Source organism: Condylura cristata, unplaced genomic scaffold (genome assembly GCF_000260355.1).
Source record: "Condylura cristata isolate star-nosed mole 26May11 unplaced genomic scaffold, ConCri1.0 scaffold00029, whole genome shotgun sequence".
Lineage (NCBI taxonomy): Eukaryota > Metazoa > Chordata > Mammalia > Eulipotyphla > Talpidae > Condylura > Condylura cristata.
In genome coordinates this window covers 4,165,576-4,181,063 of record NW_004567130.1, presented here as the reverse complement: position 1 = coordinate 4,181,063, position 15,488 = coordinate 4,165,576, and the positions used below count along the sequence as shown (strand labels likewise).

Here is a 15,488-nt window from a genome sequence, read left to right as displayed (position 1 = left end):
GCAGTGACCAACTGCTCCCACGAGATGCGTGGCTCCACACCCCACTGCCAGCTCTTCGGCAGTCAAGACCCTCTCCATGTCAAGGTTGGGTGCGCACCTGACCCTGGCGCCCCAGCCTCAGCATCTGGGGGTAGGCAAACTGGCACAATGGTCATACAGGAGCTATCCCTGACCAGCTTCGGCCTTCGAACGAGAGCAGACTTTCATGAAAGGCACCCTCCCTATGACTCCTGAAAGAAAGGAGTTCCTGGGCCCTCCCTGCACAATGGATTAAAGCACAGCACTATGAAACTATCTGCAGCCACTGTAGCACAAGTTTGATTTCTGGACAGGGAGCTGACCCACATGGCACAGCAGACCTCCCCTGACCCACTCGCTGCTCCCTCAGCAGTATGTATTCAGTATATCAGCCTGTTCTGCTCTCCACTCTGTCTCTGGTGAATCCTCTCACCTCCTACACTTCTGGCCTGTACCCCAGTTCTTGTATGCATAATAACATCTTTAATAATAAAAAAGAATGGGGTTCCTGCCTCCCCCATAGTTAATATCTGGGCAATCAAGTCTCCCTGAGACTGCCACCACTGGGCAGCCTGAGGCCCACCCTGTAGCAGCCCATGTCCTCAGGTGAGGGGATCAGGTCCTGTGCTGGCCCGTCCAAAGTGGCACTTCTCAACAAGGGCAACTGTCCAGGACAGGAGGGCACACACCCAGAGCTGTGGCCACGAGGTGTGGCCAGTAGCCTGCCCCAGGCAAGCAGGTTTGTGGCCTACACGCATGGCTGCCTTTGACCCCAGTACACTCCCCAGGCCCCACAGGTGGATGTGCCTTCAGCTCCTGCAGCTCCTGGATTGCCCAGCATTACAACCCAACAGCACAGAGGTAACTCACTGGGACAGGCAGGCAACTTGAGCCCACCCAAGGGTGTCACTAAGACACCCGTGTCTCTTTGGCGCACCCCACCTCACCTGCGAGGAGCAGACTCCCAGGTGCCTCTTGGCGGCTGCATCGAGCACATCCCCAGGTGCACACCATGATGGTCAGGGACAAAACTGTTCCAGGAGAAGGTGTTCCCTCTCCCCCAGATTCTTGCCTGGCTGGAGGGGCTCTGGTGCCCTCATGGCAGCCTTGAAGGGCTGAACCCACCAGGACTTTATTTCTGTACATGGAGTTAAGTCACCCGACTTCACCTTTTTATGGCTGAAGACTATAGTCACCACTCAGCAGGAGGTGCAGCCAGAGGGGCCCACCCTATGTGGGAAGGATGTACCCACTGAAGCCACTAGCGAAAGGACCCAGATTTGCTGAACAGATTCAAATGGAAACAGCAACAGCCAGCACCCCTCTGTGCACCTGCCCAAAGCACAAGAGCTACGGGACACACCTGGTGAAGCGCAATCACACAGGTGTGCATGTGTGTGTGGAGGGGGGTCTTGTCAGGCTAAGGCGAGGTGAACTATGGCCAAGAACAAACACACCAGATATTTACAACCAGGGAACTCGAGAGCCGGGAAGTGAAGGTTTCGAGGCTGAAAGGGCCAGGGCAGGCAGGATGGTGACAGGGATAAGCGTATCTTCTTCACTTTTGTCTGAGGTGAAGTTGATGTTGATGAATGTGACTCAAAGACACAGGGCTTCTCCCAGTGATGCCAAATGCAGCCCCCACACTACTAAGAGCCTAGTGTGAGGCCTTCCAGGTGGGGCCCTTCCATGCTTACAACACCCACACAAAAGACTTGTCTGGCTGTCACCAAACTGCATGAGGAAATGCTGGGTGATCTCAGCAGGGTTAAGAACGGTGTGGGACTGTGGACCAGCAACTGACACATGTGCAGCACAGACACCTGCCAGGGTCTGAGAGCCAGCTGTCCCCACAGGTAAGTTTCTTCTGAAGCATCCATCCCAGGGGCATTCCTGTAGCCTAGGGATCTGTCCCAGGCTGTCACCACTGTGGCTTGAATTCGGTCCCCAGCCAGGGAGCTGTTCCACATGGTGCAGATCTCTCCTGTCTCCCCGCTGCTCCCCTCAGCAGTGTTTCAGGGAATCCACTTACTCTGCCTCTGCTGAGTGTTCTCACCCTTTCACATCTAGCCTGCACCCCAGCACTTCTATGCATTACCCAGTGCCCTCTCAGGAACCTGCCTCACCTGGGATGGAGCAAGGGTAAGAGGGGTGCGGCCCAGAGCTCCCAGCATCAGGTGGGTAGGAGCAGGCAGGCGGTGTGGGTCTGGGAGTCCATCACATGCCTACACACACCTCGGGCGTGACAAAGCAGCTCTTTGGCCAGAACATACCAAGAAATCTGACCTGACTTTTCCTGATTTTTTAAGGACGTTTCCTAGGCTCTCTAAGAAACTATCTAGGACACGCACAAGAAAGCTCATGCCATAGCTGATTCGCAACGTCTAATTACTTAACATGGTGCATCAAAGGACTGCATGTATGCAAGAGGAGGCAAGAGTGAGAGCAGGTGTAACTGTTACCAAGAACCTGGTCCCCACAGAGCAGCCTACACACAAGAACACTCCTCAGATGACTGCCCGACTCGGGCTGTAAGGAGAGAGAACACCTGTGAACCCTCCTGGGTGAGCTCCACAAGGCGGGGGTGAGGCCAGGAAAGGGGAGTCCAGGTCCTGCTCAGCCTCCCCACCCCAAGTAAAGTGGCCTGAAATGACCCGGCCAAGGCCTGCACTTCACACGACTCCTGAAAGGGCTCAAGCTTTGCCTCCACTGTAATCCTGATGTGACTACTGGAAGCAGCCACTGGAGACAACAGGAAAGGAGGCTGAGGTGCAGGTATCACAGCCAACTGACCCCATCTACTGGCCTCCAAGACACGAGGCCACATGGCCTCATCATGGGCCAGGTTTGCTGAAAAAGTGGTCACCAGGCTGGCCCAGCTCCCTGCCCTGGCCCTCCTCTCCATCCCGCCTGGCCATGAAGCAGAGCAGAAGGGCCCAGGACCCTGCCAGCTGCAGAGACACCTGCCAAGGCGCCTCAGAGGAACCTGCACCTGTCACCGCAGTGGGGCAGGAGAGGGGAGGACGCCTCGCAGTACTCACAATCAGCCGTGTACTCCTCTGCGGGGGGCTGTGTGGCGGCACCTCCTTCTACTGCAGGCTGGGGCGGGGCGGGACTGTCAGCCTGGGCTTTCCGGACCAGAACGGCCAAGGGGTGATCCGGGTCCACAACCTTCAGAGGCTGCAGGCAGAGGGGTGCATTCACACCAATCTCAGTGTCTAAGCCACACACAGCACTCCTGTGGTGAGCAGGCCCAGTGTACTACTCCGAGCACCTTCAGCTCTAACTGTGATGTGACTTCAGCAGGGGAAAGTCCTGTCACTTCACGCTGTCACTGACCATGACAAAAAGGGTGAATGGGTCCCAAAAGCTACCAACAGAGACGTGCCCCAGCTCATATGGCATTTTGGGGCCTCTGCCTCTCAGCCATTTCTAATCTTTAATCCATCAACTTTTTTTTTTTAAACCAACAACTTTTAAGTCCACCTGTCAGCAATGCGCCCTCAGCATACACGGTGCCCCAGGTCTGCTGAGAAGACAGGTGTGCCTGTGGCTAGTCATACTGGGCAAGCCCTTCCCTAGTGGGGGCAGGCAGGGAAACCCATCCACTTTGGGGTGACAGGGAGCTACCTGAAAAGGTGAGGGGGTTTCAAACAGCATATCCTCTTACTGTCTGAAAATACAGGACCCGTGATGCCAAAGCCTCCATGAGGAAACTGCTCCCTAGTCTCGGTCAACATTCTATTGATCCTACACAGCCCACACGAGGACATAACAAAATGGAAACCTCCTGCTTGTGAAACTTAAAAAATGGACCAGACAATGAAAGCAGCAGGCCCCTGCCACTGAGCTAACCCTGCCTCAGTGATGGCAACCTAAGGAGCAGCTGCCTCGTGGGGAATGGCTCTATGACCCGCTCCCTCATCAGCAGCCCTTCCTGGAGGGGCATCAAGTGCAGGGTGGCACCAAGTTCAGAAGCAAGGTGAGACCTTCATGAGCTCCTCCAGGCGGCTGCACTTCTTGGAGGCAAAGAGCGACGGGTGCAGGTAGTTCCCATCCTCCTCGTCATCCTCCTCATCCGAGCTGAGCCCTGGCTCTGGAAGCAAAAGTACAAGTCAAGGTTTGGGCGCGTGGCAGAGGCAAGAACCAGAGGCAGGCAGGGTGGAGCTACAGAGCCAGCTGCCACTGTCCATCAAACCAGCCCTGGAAAGGCTCCCAGCAGCTCAGCCAGGCTGCTTGCCCATGCCACTCAGTAGTTGCTGGGCAGCGTCTGCAGGCTGTGGGCCCTGCCCTTTCATTCTTTAGAAAGTCTGCTGATTTACAAGAGGTAAAATGACGGTGTCGTATTTTAACAGAATGGAACAAGCAAACACTGAGCTGAGCTCTGCAGTGGAACTGGCAGGAGTGACCTCAAAAGCCGCTCCCGCTGAGACCAACCATGGCAAGCCTGCCCAGGGACACTGCTCTGTGAAAGTGTCCAGTGCTGGCCCTTTCGAAGCCAGGTGTGGCAGCTAAGCTCTGGCTTACGCCAAGAGAAGTTAACGTCACTCAAGTCCTGGCCCTTGTGGAGTGGTGAGGGATGCTGCAGGGAGCACCCAAAAGGGATGTTCCTGGCTTTTCCCTTTAGCCAAAGTGAGGGGGAAATGCCCAACCTAGCCACCGCAGTCTGAGTGCATTGCACTCACATTTCCCCATCTCCGGAAGTCTGGTTAAGACCCTGTGAGACTTTCAAACCCACGTGTGAGGGTGTGCGGGATTCTGTGCCCACCTTGTGGCAGGAGCTCAGCCCTCTTAGACCACCCACATCCTCTGCCTGCCCATGTGAGACAAGACAGCCAGCTACTTACTCTTCTTCTCGTCGGCCCTGCCCTCGGCCAGTGCTGTGTAGCGTCCCTCCTTCATGGCTTTCTGGATGAACTTGTAGTAGGGGTTGAGGTAGTGGTCGAAGCGCAGGAAGTCGAACTGGGAGTTTCGGGCCTGCTTGGCCTTGAGCATGATCTCGAACTGTGCGCCCTGTCTGCACACAAAGCTGGCAGTGCGCTCGATGATGGCGTGCATCTTGGCTGTGGGTGGCTATGGGCACACATATTCATGGCGTTAACCTCTCCAACCACATGACTTAATCAAAATGTCAGAGAACCCCAGAGTCACTGCTGATGATGAGAAAGAAGAGACTAGGGTCCTCCCTGGTGGTGCAGTGGGTTCAAGTGCAGCACTACAAAGCTAGTTGTAGCTGCTTTAGCACTAGTTCAATTCCTGGCCAGGGAGGTGGCCCACATGGCATAGTAGATCTTTCCTGTCTTGCCTACTGCTCTCCTCAGCAGTGTACTTCATCGATCTGCCTGTTTTGCTCCCCATTCTGTCTCCAGTGAATCCTCTCACTGTTCCTGTACCTCTGGCCTGTATGATAAGTAAATCTTTAAAAAAGAAATGAGACATTTCTGCTGGCCCAGCCAGCCTGGCCAACCACAACCCTCTCTCTAGGACAACCATAATAAATTGGTCCAGAACAATGGGGGTGGGGTAGGGGGGTGTCATTTTCTAAGTGGATCAGCACATTCCATATAATGGGTCCTTCATTGGGCTTAAGAGGGGCTCGTGCGCTACACAGATTGTGCATGTGTACACTCATTTCCCAAGGGTCTAAGAGTCACTCTTATCTTTTCTCAGGTAGGAGCAGCATCTATGGCTCAGGAGACGGTCCTTTGGGGCTGTATGCTCACACCGTCTTTTCCTCTCCCACTTCCTCCTGGAAGATGGGGCTCCAGTTCACCAAACTCCTGGCTGAAGGTATAGCTTCCTGAACTAAAGCTATACTCTGTGTGGCATGCCAAAATGGGGGGCCACCACCAGGAACCAAGGCTACCTCCCCCCACCCTGACCCCCTGTGGATGACTTAACATCAGGCACCCTGCACCCCTGCAGATGCTACAGCTGTGCGTCTCCACACCAAGGGAGAAGACAACACTGGGAAATTAGCAAATGAGGGGTGGAGTTTACTTGTTAAAAACAGGAAGCCAAGGGTTCCGGATGAGATCTACACAGAAGAGAACTGCCCTGGCTTTTGAACTTTCAAACCTGGGACATCCTTCACATTCATAGGAGGATGAAGATCTACAGTTAAAGTGTTTACTGACCACCAAATAAATGCCACTCCAGGGACAGAGCCACACCCTGTGCGACTGGTCACTCACAGGTGACACAAGATGACCGGATAAGACACAACCACATGCATACCAACTCCAGGCACCCCTCAGAACAATGACCTGGGGGTGCTCTGTGGGCCAACACCCTGTTGGTCTACATGCCAGCTGACCTGGCTGCAGCAGGGTACCAGGCTTGCGTGTGTGACAGCAACACTGAGCACTTCACAGGCCAACGAGACAGCAGCAGCCGGAGGCGATGCGCCCGGGGCACACAGCTGGGTAGGCACACCCATCCACCTAGTCTTGACAACCCAGAGAAGAAGCAAGCTAGCCCGGGAGGGCAGGAGTCGAGCCCCCTCACCCAGTCACAGCACCATGACTATGGTGAGGACCCCACTGGAGCGTATATCAGCCAGCGTTACTCCAGGCTCAGGTGTGGTCCAGGCCCCCACGTGCCCATGCAGCAGCCACTCAGCATCTCAACCCCAGACCTGTGTCTCATGGCGCTTCAGAAGCGAGGGCAGTTGTGCTGCTACCACTCAGCTGATGCCTGAGGGCTGCACACCCAGGCTCTGAGCTTTGCGTCCTTGTCACCTTTTCTTCTATGCACAGGATGTGGCCAAAGCAGTCTGTTTCCCTCAGAAACAGGGCCCGAGGCCTGTGGAGCATTCTGGTGCCTGGGGCTGGCTGGTTGGCCCGAGGTCAGTGTAGGGGGAGAGGCAGAACAGATGGGGGCTCATCAATCCCAGTCAAATTCGGGCACACGCCAGGGGAGTGTACCACCACAAACCCGCTGAGCACAGGCACCAAACGGGCAGCATGCACAGGAACCAGGGGCTGAGTACAACTCCACAGAGAGATACCACCTCTCCCAGGGGCCTGCCGTCCAGCAGAATGTCCCAAGGAAAACACACAAAACCCCCTTCCAGGTATATGCACACAACAAAAAACAAGAACTACAAAAACATGTGTGAGGCAGAGGTGCCACAGTAGAGGCCAGGATGAGCACTAGCCGCCATATCCAAGCAGGCTCCCCCTCAGCTTCACCCCGAAAGGGGGCACCCTCAGGCTCATTGGGTCGCCAGCAGGGACAGAAAGGACATGGAGCAGCCTGGGCCACCGAGAGCCTGCGGTGCCCACTGAAATTCCAGCTCATTTCACAGGGGGTCAGCATGAAGCAGAAGCTGCCCGATGGCCATGGGTCAGTTGGGCTGGAAGGCCCTGCTCAGGATTCCCATCATCCCAGGGCCTGGGTGTTTCTGGGCTACAAGCCCATGAGGAAGACACAAGGTGACTAACAAGTGGACATAAAGATGTGTATGTTGAGAACCAAAAAGCCACCCGAGAAAATGCCAGAACACCTGACTGTAGGCCCTGCAGCCTGGGTGGGTGCCGGCTCTCAGTCTGGGGGCCAAGAGCCCACTCAGCACCATTGTTGATATAGTCTCTAGCCTAGTGAAATAGTACGAAACAGGTGGGCATGACTCTCCCTCACAAACTAGGGCCTTGGCACAGCAGTTCTCATACATCCAGAAGGCGGCTCTGAGGTGACAGTTCCCACAGGCTGCACTCAACACAACAGTAATCAAGGCCTCAGACCACGATGCAGAACACACATACCAGCTCCACGTCAGGTGGCACGTTCAATCCTGAAGGGGCAACAAAAGGCTCCTCGTTTTCCTCTGAATTTTCAGCTTCATTTTTTTCTGAATGAAAAGGAAAGATAGAAGCTCAGAACAGCACAGTGCGTGGCGGGGCTCCCAGTGCAACCCCTGCACTGCCTTCCCGATTCTCTCCCACCCTCGGAGGTGAAACCAACTCAGGCAGCACAGAGGTGGGGAAGGCAGGAGCGCCTGCTCAGGCCAAGCCTGAACTCAGCCCTGTTCCAGCCATCCCTTGGCATATTTAGCTGGGGTTGCACAGACTGCCTCCAGCCACCCTTGGGGCCTCCCTAGGGCACCAGGCAGAGCACAGGTGCCCAAATTACAGGAAAACCAGCTCTCACCACAGCAATTCGTAAAGCTGGGGTGACAGCCAGATGCCCCTGAGACAACTACCCTGATATACCAGTGTGTTCCTGTCATCTGGGCCTCGTCATCAGCGGCACATCAGGAGCACCTGGCCTTTTAAGCTACAACTCCTAATGTGGCTCTCTCTGTCAAAACTGCTCAGGGGCTGACCAGTTTAAACATACAGTGAAATGTGCACAGGTAGAGCGAAGCTAACATTTTAAGGGGTTTCAACATTTACATAGGTTTTTACTTCAAAAAACATGACAGGAGAGCCTCCCTAGTGGCACAGAGGTTAAAGTCTCAGTGCTATCAAGCCATCACCAGCCACTGAAACAAGAGTTTAATTTGCAAGCCTGGGAACCAATCCACACACACAGCAACCTCTCCTGTCTCCCTGCTGCTGCAGCGTATTTCAGTAGACCACCTATTCTGCTCCTCACTCTGTCTCTGCTGAGTCCTCTCAGTCCTCCATTCCTCTGGCCTACACCCCAGCTCTTGTATGCATAAATAAACAAATCTTGACAAAAAAAAAGAACATGAAATATTCCATCTGCATCAAAATGTTTCTACCACACACATGGAGGGCAGCGGCAGCTGGGCTGAGCACACAGGCAGTGCGGGGAGCCCCAGAGCACATCTGCCTACACACCTTGCTCTCACTGGAGAAAATGGATGAACATGGGAGAGGCTGTGCTGCGGCCCGAAAATCCCCGGGGTCAGCCACCCACCATCCAGCGGTGGGGACAGTGCCACCACGGAGCCAGGGGAGACGAGCGAGCCACAATAGTATGCAACATGCCCTCTAGCAACTCATCCACTCAAAGCTCTCTGGGAACGCTTACTGCTGCTTCCTTAAATGACAGTGTGACACAGACCCTGATGGTAAGGCCCTTCCTGGTGTCAGCCCCAGGATAAAGGCACCAGCTCCAGAGAGCTGCAGTGGCAGGTGGCCTATGTGCCTCCTACATCTCCTTGTTCTCTCTCTCACACATACACAAAATGGCTTTAGTAGCAGCAGATACAAACCATTTCTAGTGATCTTTTCTCATCACAAAAAAAAAAAACCCTCTGTAATAATAGTGAAAAATCATGAAAGCTTGCAGCCAGGCTGACAAACAGTAAGCTGCAAAAAGAAGGAGCTATTTCTCCCAGAAAGGTAGGTGCCTGCAGCTGTTTTGGCCATTGCATGAGGTCTCAAGATCCCAAGGAATATGGGGACACGGGAATTTAAGGCCAAAGGACATTTAGACACGTTGATGACTCAGGAGAACAGTAACAGAGTCCTATTTTAGACTAATGCAATTTTTGTACACTGGGCACAAGACCGAGCCCTATTATGGATGCATGCAGGTGCAGGGTGTGTGTGTGTGCAGAAGGATGTATGCAGTGTTTTGTTTGTCTACACATTTCATTGGAAGTTAGACATGAAAAGTCAAGCTGTGGATGTCGCGGGGTCCCACTCCACCACACACAGAAGGCAGAGCTGTGGAGTGCAGGCACCAAGGAGCCACGCTGAGTGTCTGGCCCCGGGGAAGAGGAACGACAACAAGCAGAAGCTGCTTAAGTTCAAGGTCATAACAAGGTCTACTTTTCATTTAGCTCACTACTACACATAGACAACAGCCCCAGACCTAGAATAGGGGCTGTCAGCATCTTGCTGTAAGACGCCAGGCAATGAATATTTCTACTGCTCAGGGCTGTGTGTTTTCTGCCACTAAGGTGCGGAAGCAGAAGAAAAGGCAGCCTGGCTGGCAGGGCTGTGCCCACACAGCATCATGAGGCCTGCCCACTGGCTTTCAATCAGAGCCTGCCCAACTCTCAGACCTTCAGCATTTCTGGAGCATCTCCGCTCTGAAGAATGGTGGTTCAAGTAGACATGCACATGTGGACAGTGACAAGGGATCCACCCCACACTGCCAAGAGACTCCTGAGAAGGCTCCGCAGCTTGGCGGGTGACAGCTCTTCTACCCAATGAAGAAAGGAGCTGAAAGGAACAAAGCTTGTCTCTGGGCAGGTCTGGCCCAAGTGCCACTCCAGAGGGCACTCCCTTGGGGACGGGAGCCCAGTGTAGCTGTAAGATACAAGGCAACAGCATCTGGCTTTGACATTAAACTCCTCAAGCCTCTTGATGTTTGCTAGTAGAAACCAATAAAGTTCCAACAACAGTTTCCGTGATCCTGCAAGTTAAATCCCCATGTGACACAGCAGCCCAAGTACGCCAGTGTCTTTCTAAAGTTCTCCTCTTCAAACTGAAGAGCCTATGGCCCCCCAGCCTCAGTGTTTTAGGTGTGTGCCACTGTTATGATAATCAATCTCCAGGTCACCTGCAGGATGTGAAAGGCGCTCACGGTGACTCAGATACCTGCTACTACCTAGGCCCATCTTAGTGCACTGTTTCGTCCAAGCGCTGTCTGGGTGCCACACACACACTGAAGGGAGGGATGTGCTGCCTGTGCCCTGGAGCAGCCTTGGGCTGTGTCCTCCCCACAACATGGTTGCTGACCCACTGTCAGCAGCCAAACACTGAGCACTGCCCAGGGCTCATGTGCTGTTCACTGACCATCACAGCTAAGGTGAAATCCCTAATCCCATCACTACTTTTTTTAATATTCAAAACCCAGAAAGTTAATTCAGAAAAGCAGCCATTTGAAACTTTTCATTGTGTATCTTAAGTGTGTCTGAAGCCCCCGTCTCATGCTTTCAGTAACCAAACTCCGCGGGACACCTGCTGTCATCTCAGCTGAGGCTTGGCCTTTCAAGGGTCCCAAACAAGTCCCCGAGGACACCAGTGCAAACTACCAGTCTAGTAACGGAATCCAGGGTGAGTGACTTCCTGTTGCCCAGACCAAACAGATGCTAAAAGGTACTAGTCCAATGCAGAAAACTGAAGTCTGGACTTGCTTCATCTCCACCAACAGTAAATTTTCTGGCTCCCAGTCCTGCCTCGCTGCAGGAAGGATACCACTGTGCGCCAGGGACCACAGGGTGTGAACGTCCGGTGCAGTGTGTGCAGAGGCCCATCCGCCCGCCGGCCTCTCACCTCTGTGTCTGGAAGGCTCCTCTTCCTCTGTTGGCTCTGACGGGTCATAATAGTCGCTGCCATAAGTGAACCCCACTGCATTATAGCCCCCATCCTCTGCCAGGGCTTCACTCAATCGCTTGTATTCTTCCTCTTGAATAAAAACGAGAACTTTATTAACAAAAATGGAAACTTACTGACAAAAATTTTACATACTGCTAAAGTTGTTGCTACCAGTAATGCATACAACACAATTGTTTCTCAACCTCTTTTTGAGGCAACATATCTTTGTAAAAATTTACACTTCACATCTATCAATATGTACTTTTGCTAGTACATGTTTACCCACAGACAGCAGAATACACGTCTTTTGTGGAAAATTTCTTCCTGCTGAGAAATTTGGGGATTAAGAACTGCATTAAAGATCGTTAAGGCAAAGACAAGAACATCGATTTTAATTTATACGATACTGTTAAAGGAGAACAGTTAAAGAGTTTGGTTTTTGTTTTTTCAAATCCCAGTCTGCCCTCAAAAGCTGGGAAAATTCTTTGTGGCTCTATATATAAACTATCCTGAGGTCCTCTCAGAACGCAAAGACTCCTGTTTTTCCAATCCACTGGGTACTGTCAAGATAATATCAGAAAGAGTGAGTATAAAAAAATGAATGGGAGTAAATTTTTAAATACTTAAAAAAATTTTTAAAGTTTGTTGCTTAAGTAAGTTTTTCTTGAGCAGTACCTTGCCTTGCCTCCTCCTCAAGCAAGTCCGTATGCAAGGCTAAATACCTCTCTTCATCACACAGGGCATCTATTCGAGCCTCCTCTTCAGAGAGCTGGTAGTCTCTGTTCCAGGTGGAATACTCAGCATCATACTCAGAAAGGTCATGCAGGTGACCACGCCCATCATATCTGCAATATGAACACACTGGTCAGTGGAGAGAAAGTGACACCCAGCTGGGCGTGTGAGGTCTTAGAGGTATACTTACCGATTAAAATAAGAAAAATATTAAAATAAACATAAAAACTCTCCTCAGATTTATATTTAACTTGGCTATTCACATCTCACCTACTTTTAAACTTGAGTTATCTTAGCAAAGTCTAAATTCCTTTATATAATATAAAACTGATAAAGGTAAGCAATTGCATAATAGCGTAAGTGGTACCCACTTCACTGGCAGTTCTTACCATTTACAGTTTGGTCAACCATTCAATGCCATTTGCAAAAAAAAATTTTTTTCTGAAAAGTCAAATATCATAGCTTACATTCACACAAACCGAATACATAAATACCTATCCGTAAGAACCAAACGGTCGAAATTTCCTCGCTTCTTTCTGCTAGTCCCGAACTCTCAGGAGAAATCTTCACCAAAGAAACTTGCGTCCATTGGAGGTAAAATCTTGGCTAGGCTCGCCCCCTAGCCACTTGGCTGAGGAAATAAGTGCTGGGTTATGTGATAGAGAGACACACATACATCGGAACAGTGACATATACATGCAGTTTAAGGAGGTTCACTGGAAACAGAGCAAAACTATTAGAGGCAGTATAAATATTTTCTTCCAGACTTTACACCGGGAATAAAACGTATGGAGACACACCCACATCTGTGGGCATAGCTCAAGTAGCACTTTAGCCAAATTGGGACTCAGAAGAGCACTTTCTGCTGTTTTTAACATAAATGATTCAACAAAGGCGTTGTGAATGTGCAGCTGTCAGGTAATAAACAAGTGAGTCAGTGAATTTTACTTAATACACTGAGATTGAGGGTCACAAAAACAAATAAAGACAAGCAAAAGTCTGCCTAATTTTTTAAAACTGACTTTTGTAACGAGGAATTTAAAAAACCCATTTACAAGAAAAAAGGCCAAAAACTCCAGGGCGGACAATTATTGCATTTTATTAAATTTCAATTTTATTTTTATATTGCTGTAAACCTCCTTAACTTACAAACTCAAATTATTTAAAAAATATTACACATGTACATGTGTAGCGTTTGCTCCCCACTAGTTTTGGAAGGTCTAACTCAAACCATGCACAGAATGATGTTGGCAAACTATAGAAATAGCTCAGACTTCTTCACTTGTGAAACATTAGTAATACCACAGGTATACTGGAAAGCAAGCAGCCTGCTGCACTCAGAAGCATCATTCAAAGGAGCCGTGAATTTAAGGCACAGCAGATTTGAGCACAGTGTGGAGCCCTCAGGTTCAGACCTGATGGGAAACCCGCCCCTCAGAAGTCCTTGTTGTCTAGCGCTAGCTCCGAAGGGACATGTCAGGGATGGAAAGGGCCTATTGGTCAGGAATGTTCCATTCTGCCAGCTCAGAGGGCCCTACAGTCATGTTCCAGGGCTTTGCAGAATCCAGTTTTAATCCAGATGGGCTTCCTTCATTTGGAGACACTATTCCACAGTTTAATGGTTGATCACGGTTAGCTTTTCAGTCCAGGCCCCCAGAAGTAGAGTTGCCAAGCCGGCAAAAAAAGAAAAACAAAAAAACAAAAAAAACAAAAAACAAAAAAGCAACAACAAAAACCCAGAAAGAAAAAGGAAGGGGGACTGAAAATATGGGTGGGGGAGGGAGCAAACATCCTACATCATGTAATGTCATTCTTTTCAAATCAATTATCTTTAGAAGCCCCCAATCCCGACCCCCTCTGCCCAAAGTAGCTGAACACCCTCCAGGGTGGCCGCCTACAGCAGGTTTGATTGGAAAAAAAACAAAAACAAAAAACACATCCGGGTCCTACCCTTGGTTTAGAGACAGTGAAACCAGCCCTAAGACACTAGCTCCGAGCATGAGGCCAGGGTCTGCGGGAGGTCACCATGCCTCCAAATGACAAGCAATTTTACTTTTGGCCTCAAACTGTCAAAGTCTCAATCTGTCTTATCACAGGTGGGAGAGGAGGAGACTGGGCCAGTCAAATGTCATGCCGGCAAAACAGACGCGCTCCACTCAGGAGGGCGCAAGCATAGTGGGTTCGAGGGTAGTAATTCGGCAAGTCGAAGAGGTTTCGGGGCGCCCTTCCAAAACACCAGTGGCAGGGAGGGAAGCGGCGCTGCACCAAGCCACAGGAGCGCGGGCAGGAGAGGGCAGGGCACCGACCACTGCGCAGAGTCGCCAGCCGGAACCCAGCGAGAGTGGGAGGGGACGAGAGGGGCTGCGGGAGCAGAGACGATCCCTCCGAAGACAGACGCGGCACGCGATTCCAGCCAGCGCCTTAGGGCAGGTTTCACCGTACTCCCCCTACCAGGACCAGGGGGATGAAGGGACAGGGGAGAGGGATTCCCCCAGACCCTCGCTGGCTCCAGAAAAGCCCCTTTTCAGTCCTGGCCATCAAGTCAACATCAGACGAAATCAAGCGGGGAGGGAAGGGTTGGACCGACGGGTGGGGGGAGAAACCGACCTGTCGATGAGGATCTTGTGGTCCCCCATCCAGGGGATGAGGTGCTGTCCCTGTTCCTGGGCCAGGGCCCGCTCGTCGTCCCGGAAGAGCTTGCAGGCATAGCCGAAGACCAGCAGCTCCACTCGGTTCCCCCCACCGCCGGCATTGCCGGGCCCGGCCTCCTCCTTCGCACCACTTTTCCTCTCGGTTTTGGCGCGGCCTCCGCTCGCGCCGTACATGACAGCGTCCCCGGCGTCCAGGCTGGTCCTCTGCCGCGCCGCGCCGATGTCCCCGATGCCTCAGCCTGGCCTACCCCCTCAGTCAAAAGCGCCGCATCCTGGTCCCAAGCTCAATGCCGCCGCCATAGTGGGCAACAAAATGGGGGAAACGCCACTTCCGGCGCGGGGCAGCCCTGCTTCCGGCGAGCGGATGCGGCAGATTCGCTGCCGCTTGGCGCCGTTTCGGTCACTAGAAAATATTTTGGCTTTGCTCTGCCGCTTCCAAAGGCAGCTCCACGTAGGAGCGGCCTCACCATGGAAGTGTAGTTTTAGTCTTGGTTTTCTCCGTGGCCGCCCAGTGTAGCGGCGAAAGCGCAGCGCCGAATCGCGAGACCCTGTCCCGGCCGCTCGGCCCGGGCAGACAGCGCGATGTTCCTGGCGCGCGTCTTTATCGCGTGCCAGGGCCTGGCGTTGGGGGGAAAGGGGGCAGCTTGGGACCCTGGTGCCTGCGTCTGTGGGACCCCAAAGCTTAGGGGGCTTGGAGGTTGGGTGGGCTTTGGGCTCTGGGGTCGGAGACTTCCGAGGCTCTGCGGTCTGATTCTCCCAAGGCCGTCGCATCTTTGCTCTGGAACCCTAATTTTTTCTAGGTCACGAGGGTTCACGAGTCCCCACCTGCCCTCCTCGGGAGTTTGCC

At 52.3% G+C, this 15,488-nt stretch overlaps 1 protein-coding gene across 2 annotated transcripts in view; it reads right to left on the bottom strand.

The window, feature by feature from the left end:
* SFSWAP (splicing factor, suppressor of white-apricot family) overlaps positions 1–14,931 on the bottom strand; it is a 38,681-nt gene extending 23,750 nt beyond the window's left edge. Inside the window, exons 1-7 of one of the 2 annotated variants that reach the window (XM_004690833.2) lie at positions 14,598–14,931; positions 11,934–12,103; positions 11,217–11,348; positions 7,785–7,870; positions 4,866–5,091; positions 4,008–4,114; positions 3,060–3,198 (exon numbers count right to left, since the gene is read on the bottom strand). In XM_004690833.2, the coding sequence (XP_004690890.1) occupies positions 3,060–3,198; positions 4,008–4,114; positions 4,866–5,091; positions 7,785–7,870; positions 11,217–11,348; positions 11,934–12,103; positions 14,598–14,815 (1,078 nt within the window). In that variant the 5' untranslated portion in view covers positions 14,816–14,931. Of the gene's footprint in view, positions 1–3,059; positions 3,199–4,007; positions 4,115–4,865; positions 5,092–7,784; positions 7,871–11,216; positions 11,349–11,933; positions 14,104–14,597 lie in introns of those variants that run through there. The other variant, XM_012731069.1, reaches the window with a different exon arrangement.
* Positions 14,932–15,488: the final 557 nt, after the last annotated feature.